General features: G+C 41.8%; 1 protein-coding gene across 2 annotated transcripts; it reads right to left on the bottom strand.

Annotated features, from left to right (window-relative positions):
- Window positions 1-5,021: 5,021 nt before the first annotated feature.
- Window positions 5,022-8,023, bottom strand: LOC119290008 (trichohyalin-like). Of its 2 annotated transcripts, XM_037569147.1 has the most exons (5): window positions 7,872-8,023; window positions 6,788-7,002; window positions 6,459-6,694; window positions 6,181-6,329; window positions 5,022-5,430 (listed from the first exon to the last, which is right to left on the bottom strand). In XM_037569147.1, exons 2-4 carry the CDS (start codon window positions 6,993-6,995, stop codon window positions 6,186-6,188), a joined length of 588 nt encoding a protein of 195 aa, XP_037425044.1. In that variant the 5' UTR covers window positions 6,996-7,002; window positions 7,872-8,023; the 3' UTR covers window positions 5,022-5,430; window positions 6,181-6,185. The 2 variants fall into 2 exon arrangements, with proteins under 2 accessions (XP_037425044.1, XP_037425045.1); XM_037569148.1 differs by lacking the exon at window positions 7,872-8,023 and having other exon boundaries at window positions 6,788-7,100.
- Window positions 8,024-8,577: the final 554 nt, after the last annotated feature.

Raw genomic sequence — 8,577 nt, 5'->3', positions numbered from 1 at the left:
TACCTTTTGACCCAGTCAACATCGACACTGTTGACTGCTGACTGGGCTTTGACTGGCCGCACCAGTCAATGGCTAGGGCTAGCTCCGTTTGTTTATAAAAAGGAATTGCACTGTTAAATTTGAAAGAATTAAAATAAATTCATAAAATGATTAAAACATTGAAAATTAATAGAAAATAAACTTTAAGTCAGATGAAAATAATTTATATATGGAAGTTGCTTAGAAAAATGTAAGGAATCCGAATATGCTAGCCGTTCATCTGTCACATGCTTCTGCATGATGAACATGGATCCTTCCCGTCCGATTCACTTGCCCAAAAAATGCCAAACGTTGGGAAAACATTCCCAGATGTTTTCCCGCTTCGATTGTAAGGTGTAGCACTGCGTTAGCTCACCCCTAGCACAACATATTGCCATGTCATGCTTTGTGATGCATTTGATTGCTCTGTTATTTACCGTTACCTATTTCCGGTAGACCCCGATACCGCTGTTGATCCGGTGATTGACTACTTCACCGTCGGGGATCCGTATCTGTCTGCAGAGCTTCCAGGCAAGTGGACCCCCCCTTGATTATTCCAATATTGCCTATTCTTTCTCTCTCATGCTTGCATTAGATTTTGCTACTGTTGTTCAATAGCTCCTATTCTTATACATAGCCCACTTTTGTAACCTGCTATTGTTACCTACCTGTTTATCCTATATGCTTAGTATAAGTTGGTTAGTGATCCAACAGTGACCCCTCATCTTGTCCCTGTTGCCCCCACTTTATGATCGATGACTCGATCAACGTGATCGACGTCCTAAGGCTGACACATCACCTCACACCCCTTTAGGTGTACAACTCTGCAGAGGTACTATCGAGTGCTGAGGGTGATACCTCGTAACGCACTCCTGATGATATCTCTGTAGTGTAGCTAATTGCTCGTGGATTACAAAGGGTGATTCCTTCTTCACCACTCCCGATGACGACTCTGTCATGCAACACCTCAAGTGTGAACCCTCGAGGGTGATTCCTCCAAGTTCACCTTGTCGGTTATATCAAGTGAAATCTATCAAGGGTGATTCCTCGGATTCCCCCTTGGTGTTATGGACACACGGTTACTTTGAATTTGCCCCCAGAACCATTTAAAGACGGGTCGGCCCCGAGGGGTACCCATGAGAGTTATTGTTTCTGCGGGACTGGAGGGACAGGCGGACCTGAGTTCCCGACAGTCTCTTGCGAGTCGGGTTGAGCATGAGGGTACTCGTGAGTGATGTGGAGCCGGATTGACCTGGAGGGTACCCACGAGATAACTACGCGGCACGGCCGGGCATTCTTGGCCCTTGTCGTAAGTCTGTGAGACGGGACCATAGATCACGGATCATTGATCGCCTCCGCGCGCTCCCAAGGCACTAACAGTTTGGATATGTGATTTCTTCTCTTTTCTTTCATCGATTTTTCTTCATTGCTTTCTCCATTTTCAATGTTTTCTCTCTTTTCTTATTTTCTTCCGTTCTTTTTCTTTGGTTTTCTGTATTTCTTTTCAAGGTTCTCATTTGTTCTTTTCTATATTTTGCTTCGGTTTCTTTGTTTCTTTCCCGATTTCAATGGATTTATTCTTTTCCTTCCTTCTTCTTCATTTTTTGTTAGTTTAGTTTAGTTTTGTTTTATTTCTTTCTCATTTTTTCATCCGTGTTTCTTTTTTCCTCGGGTTTCATTGTTTATTTTACAAATTTTTGTATATATTCATTACATATTTCTAATACACGCTTAACATTTTCCAAATACAATTTTAACATTTTTTAATACATGGTCAACATTTTTTCTATACACGTTTGATTAACATTTTTCAAATCCTTGATTAATATTTTTTAAATACAAGATTAATTTTTTAGTACACAATCAACATTTCTTCTATACATTTTTAATATTTTTCTAACTGCTAGAATAACTTTTTTCAAATAAATTATTAACATTTTTTAATACATGGTCAACTTTTACACCATAGACATTTAACATTTTATGAATGGTTGATTAATATTTTCCAAATACTTGTTCAAGATTTTTTTTCCCAAATGCTTGGTTAGCATTCTTATATACATAATCAAATTGTTTCATTTTTTTAATACATGGTCAACGTTTTTCCTATACACATTTTAACACTCCAAATGCTTGATTAACATTTTTCAAATACTTGTTCAACATTTTTTTCATATGCATAACATATTTTTACATACATGATCAAATGTTTTCATACACATTGTTTTTTATACATTTAATGTATATGTGATAATTTTTTTCTCTATACACATTTAACATTTTTGAAATGTTTGGTCAATTTATTTTTTGAATATTTTTTAGCGTGTTTTTTATAATATATATATTTAAAGTATTCTACAGTAAAAACAAAATTAAAAAAAATAAAGCAAAACGAAAAAACGTAAAAAAGATCAGGAAAAAAAAAGGTTGTGGCCTCTCGCACGTCTGGGCCGGTCCATCTTGCTCTCCCTTGAACGAGGTTCCTGGGTCTGGCTTGAAGGGTGCCCCGAAGAGCATCTCTAGCATGCACGCAATCTTAGCCGCGCTCGAAAAAATGGCCTTTTTTGCGCGCGCGGAACCGAAATGGGCGCTCCAGCAGCTGCACAAAAAATGTGCGCGCGGTACAATGGTTTCAGCGCGCATAGAAAGACGGCATCATGCGCTGCTTCTTTGGTGCGTCCGCTCCCGCGCGCTGGACATTCAAGCGCCCGCGACCAACTGTCACCAATCTCTCCAGCCGCGCTGCGCATCGCCGGCGAAATTCAACCGTTGGAAGGCCGCGCCGACATCCCCCCAACCCCTTCCTACACTCGCGACCCCTCCGCCGCTGCCGCCGCAAACCCTAGCGCGGGGTTGAGCTTCGGCTTCGCCACCGGCGGCCCTCCTCCAAGCACCGGTCTAGTGCGCGATCTTTTCATGGCGCCACGGACGACCTCGCAGGGTGGCATCGCGCTGCCGCCCGCCGTGAAGCCACGGTCCACCGTCTCCAAGCGACCGAATGCGGCGGCGGCGACGGCGGGGAAGGTGTCCGAGAAGAAGAACAAGGCCGATGGCTCTTCTAGGCAGCCGAAGAAGAAGCTTGTAGGGCGTCCACCCGCACCTCCGCCAATCGAAGCTGCGGAGATCTTGCGAACACCATCCGAGCTCCTGATGACGATGCGGCGCTTGAAAATAAAGAGGAGGAAGAATCCTCTTCGGATGAGGAGGAAGAATCGGAGGAAGAAGAGGACAATGATGATGTGGCATGATTGTTGATGCGCCATTTGTTTATATGAACTTTTATTTGTCATGAACTTGGTTGGGTGATTTTGAACTATGTAGTGCAATTGAACTATGCTATGTCCTTATTTTGCACATTTGTTTAATGTTTGAAACACCATCATATTATCAAATGGACATGTAAAAATCATATTTGCAAGCGTCGGCTGCTCGCGCGCGCTGTAAATTAGCGTGTCATGTAAATTAGCGCGTCATATTACCAATTGAACTATCCTCTGTCTTTCCTCTGTTTTTGATACAACGAGCAATGTTTGGATTGGCATGGATAAATGATGAGCTGACAACCGATGAATCGATGATGTATGAGAATAGCTCCATCTGGCTGATTCAGATGTGCAGTAACATCTGAATACGCCCCCTGTTTATTTCCTTGGTTCACTTGTCTTCTTTCTCTGAATCTGTAAACTCAGCGGCCTGGCCAGATGGCAGATGCAAACATGGTAAATCTACTCCAGTAATTAAGTTCAGTACCATATGACTACATTGATCAGGCAATCATGTTTATGTGCTGATATGGTCTCTGCATGTTGTCAAGATTTCACAATACTTAGCAGTGGTTGGCAGCATAGTAGCCGGAAACGGGGAACGGTAGGTCGTCCCTCGATCACGATTCATCGACCCGGAATCGGATTCGGGAACAAGGTCCGATTTGGTACGATTCATGAAGATTCGGCGTTCCCGCAGCCTGCTCCTTGATTCAGTTTCGAGGATCCAACAGCCAAAACGCGAGGCATAATTTACTCACGCCATCGTTTCGTTTCTCAAGGACTCCTCGTTCTTCCTCCAGTCCATTAATTGCAAGGGATCCATTAACAGCAAGGAATGCTGACCGTCAGGGAGTCATCGTTCTTCAGGAACTGCGTTCCTCGACCCAGGGTACCGTACCGGGTTCATCGTACCCAAACAAATTGGATCGCGTCCCCGCTATAAAAAAATCGTTCGGGAGATGTATACCCTCGTTGTACCCTATTTTTTTCAACCACTGACTCTCGTCCCTCATTCCCGCTCCTCGTTCCCACCGTACTGAAAACATGGCAACTATGGTTGGCAGAGGGGAACTGTATTATCGGAGATGATATCCAGCGACCGTTCGTTGGGGACGTTTTCCAGCGAACGCACTGGTCACCGTTCGTTTTCCTAACGCAAATCATGGCGCAAGGCTTGTGCCATGACAGCGATTCAGACTCGTTCGCTATACACGCGAAGTGGTGAACGTCGTATCTTCTTTTTTCTTAAAAAAGGACTAGCAATTTAAGCTCACTCTCAACTGATTGTATGGTTTCCCCTCTTCTATAGTTCTCTCTCCGTCCAAAAATACTTGTCATCAAAATAGACAAAAAGAGATATATCTCAAACTAAAATAAGTCTAGATACACCCCCTTTTATCCATTTTGATGACAAGTATTTTCGGACGGGGGGAATAGTAAAAAGCAGACCTCCCGCTGGTTACTGAAAACACAATCTAACCAGTACAGTACTTGCAAATAAATCAACAATGAACTAGCAAGTGCAGACCCAGACCAAGCTACAATTCTTCACTCTTCAGGCATCGCATTACATGGAGAGAGATGTGATTCCAAGAACGCAAACACCGGATAACCGAATAAGGACCATCAAATGAAGGTTTCATCAAATTAAGTCTTCAAATATTTATGCATCATGGTTCTTAGTAGAAGCACGAATCGAAGTGCGAAGTTTTTTTACACACCAAGGTTCTGAAAATAAATCAACAATGCACTAGCATGTGCAGACCCAGACCAAGCTACAATTCTTCACTCTTCAGGCATCGCATTACGTGGAGAGGTATGCGATTCCAAAAAGGTGAACACTGGATTATCGAATAAGGACCGTCAAATGAAGGTTTCAGCAAATTAAGTCTTAAAATATTTATGCATCATGGTTCTTAGTAGAAGCACGAATCGAAGTGTGAAGTTTTCTACACACCAAGGTTCTGAAATGAGGAGTCAAATAGATGCTAAAATATGCATGAAATGGGGATTGTAACACTATCCAACATCAGTGTCATAGGTAGCTAACATAGTGACTTTTTTCCATGCTTGCTAGTTGCTACTGTTAGTCATGGCCTGCTAAGATGATGGCTTCCTTCCTCGCTTCCAACTGCTAGCACACAACCTGCACGACCACAGAAGGTAAGTATGAGCTCGACGCGGAAACTTATGCAGCATAGGGACTCGATTGACTATGGAAGAGAAAAGCCTCCTGGCCTGATATATGGCGACATAAAGTGATTTAATATCAAAAGGTAATTGTGGCATGCACAGAGCAAAAGGTACAAGAGGTTTAGAAGCTAATTGTCGTTCAGTTATGTAACTTCACCAGAACCTGAAACTAGGATGCCTAAACCCGCAGCGTGTGCTTGCATCCAAAGGTTTCTGTAATTCTTTACCATAAAAATCACATTATGTTAGGCGCCGTACCTGAAACCTATCAATTCCGTGTTTGCTACTTATTTCTTTGATCCCTTTTTCCTTTCTAAGATAACAGGATGTCTAAACAGACTATGCACAAACAGAATAACAAATGGTAATTAGTAGCATCTTGGTGTCTTAAATAATTGAAGATAAGCTAATGCTCAAGCCAAAAGCGGCGATAGAACTGAAGTGTCTAAATGGTAATTAGTCTGATGCCCCAATCAGGAGCAAGGACTAACTTAATGAAATGTTGGCGTAATCTGGTGTCTTAACTTAATGCCCCAATCAGCGAGATGGTTGTGCTAAGTTCAGAATCACTGAAGACATACCTGTATGTCTGTATAGTGTATAAGCAACACCTATCTATATGCTCACAGCGAACTCATGGATTTAGAGTGTATTCAGTCTGTAGGTAGATGATCAGTACAAATTCAGGGATTTATGATTAAACCTGGATCAGCATTGCCTGATCACCTCCAAGTCGTCATCTTGGCTTGCATGCTGATAGGACCTCCTACGTTTCTTTGGGCGATGTCCATCCGCATCGTTGCTCAACGATCCTTGGAGCAGCATTTGCCGCTTATGTGCAGATCTTGTTACCTGCTTACACAGAGACTCCTATAAACAAAATATGACCCAACAAGAAAAAAAAATACTGAACATAAAAAGAGCTCAAGCGTTAAGTATAAAAAGGTTGACAAGGCTAAAATACTGAACATAAGCTTTTACCCTTGTGGAAGGTACATGTTCACTCTCTTGAAGCTTCTTCCTTAAACCCTCCAGCTCTTGGTTCCTTTGAGCAAGTTGTTGTTGTGCCGCCGCAAGCTCCTTCTTTGTTGCCACATGGCCATGTTTTTCTTCCTCAAGCTCCTTCTTTGCTGCCACATGTTCATGTTTTGCTTCTTCAAGTTCCTCCTTTACAGTTTCAAGTTGCTCCTCCCTTTTTGCCATCCGCTCCTTGATTACTGCGCCACCAAATGAGTCAGCACAATAAATAAACCAGGATCCTAGTAAATTAATTTTGGAGCAGAACTTGAACTATATGAAAGACCACAAACCTTGATAGTCATGCTGCAAATTCTCCTTTTCTTCTATGGCCATATTAACTACATCCTGGAAGTCCACTTTCTCATCCTTGAGCTTTTTGTTCGCTTCTACGAGTTTATCAACCATAGACTTGATTTCTAGGTACTCGATACTGGCATCCCTATGATAGCATATCTTTGACTGAAGCTTAAGAACCAATGCGTCAACCATGTCATCCATGTATAACCTGCCAGTTCAATTGCTAACAGAATGTCACAAAGATAGAACATTTCATTTACTAGAATGGACAATTAGCATAAGCAGTAGCAGAACAAAGAGGGCCAACATTTGTGACCCTAGCCCAGCTGTTGAAACAGAGTAACTACACTCTGTTTTGTACTAACAATAGGCAACAATGTCACTGGTCAATGAAATTTGGACAGTCAAGGATAGTGGCAGAATGGACATGAAGCATAAGAACACAGTTTTCATTTGGACCATCCAGAATGTTTCATATGCATGTTCGTTATTACTCATTCATTGACAAACATGGCAAACATATGTCCTTATAAAAGAACTGGTGACTCGGACTCTGTGTTCTTATCTATTTTACATAATATTCTAATATTAACTGACATAGAGGAATCAATGTCATCTGGTGTTCATAAAATTATTATCTAAAAACTCGATACTCATAAAAGTAGCCAAGGATAAAATCACAGAAACAGAGCATGCCAAAGCTAGTAACGCGACCCAACAACAATCCACAGCAAGAAAAGCAGCCGCACAAATACGCACTGAAATCTAGCTGAGATAAGAAATGCCAGAAATCTAGTGACGAAACCGAGAACGCTATGTGTTTCTTCCTTGAAAAAGGAGAAGGGGCATGGAATTCACCAACCGAGCAAAGGCTCAAACACAAACAAGAACCCTTCCTTCAACCCTGTGAAAAAACAGAGGCCAGTCTTTACCCTCTAGGAACAGCTAACCGGTGAAAGAACTAATTATCTGGAAAACATAAAAGAAACAGAGGCTTGGACAGTGCGATCATCACCCAATCAACAGGAACAGACATAAACTAGCGCAGAATAACAAGAGCACGGTGAGAAAGCTAACCTTTCACGATGTATAAATTCTCGGGAGAGAGGAAAACTAGATGAGGAACTAGAGCTTGGAGCTTTCTTGCACACAGGAGCAAGACGAAGAGATGCACTCAGTCACTCACCAACCAAGGGACAGTGTTGTGAAGGCTACCATATATTTTTCAGTGCTAGCTCACCTCATCTCGTAGCAACTGAGGAGTACTCAACGTATCAATAGTGTGATGGCTTCTTTTATTGAGTGAATAATAATGGTGTGAAGTATGAAGAGAGATGAGAGAATGGCATGTTGGTTGGCTATATTCAAAGGAAATACTAGTTTATTAAAAAAAGATCCGTGTCTTTTAAAACCACATTTTAATACAGTATTTGCGCTCGCAAAAATCATGTGCTATGTGCAAAAAAGGAGGACAGGGTGAGGATCAGCAATTAATTGTGCACCAGATTATTTTTCGGAGATTCCTATTTGGTGCACTGTGTATTTTAGTACGCAATAAAACGGGCGCTCTCGCTCAGAACCGAACCGGCGACCGCACTCGTGGGGGTTCGTTCGTACAACCACCGCGCCACGAAGTTTAAACTCTTTCCTCCTTTTATTCCTTCCTTCTCTTTTTTTCTTTTTTCATTTTCCTTTTTCCCATTTTCGTTTTCTGTTTTTCCTTTGTTCTTCTTCATGGTTTCTTTCCGTTTCCTTTCTTTTCTTAAATGCATGAACTTTTTCC

This window comes from Triticum dicoccoides, chromosome 4A, assembly GCF_002162155.2.
Source record: "Triticum dicoccoides isolate Atlit2015 ecotype Zavitan chromosome 4A, WEW_v2.0, whole genome shotgun sequence".
NCBI lineage: Eukaryota > Viridiplantae > Streptophyta > Magnoliopsida > Poales > Poaceae > Triticum > Triticum dicoccoides.
Note: the sequence above shows the minus strand (reverse complement) of the source record. Positions and strands in the feature narration are given on the sequence as shown.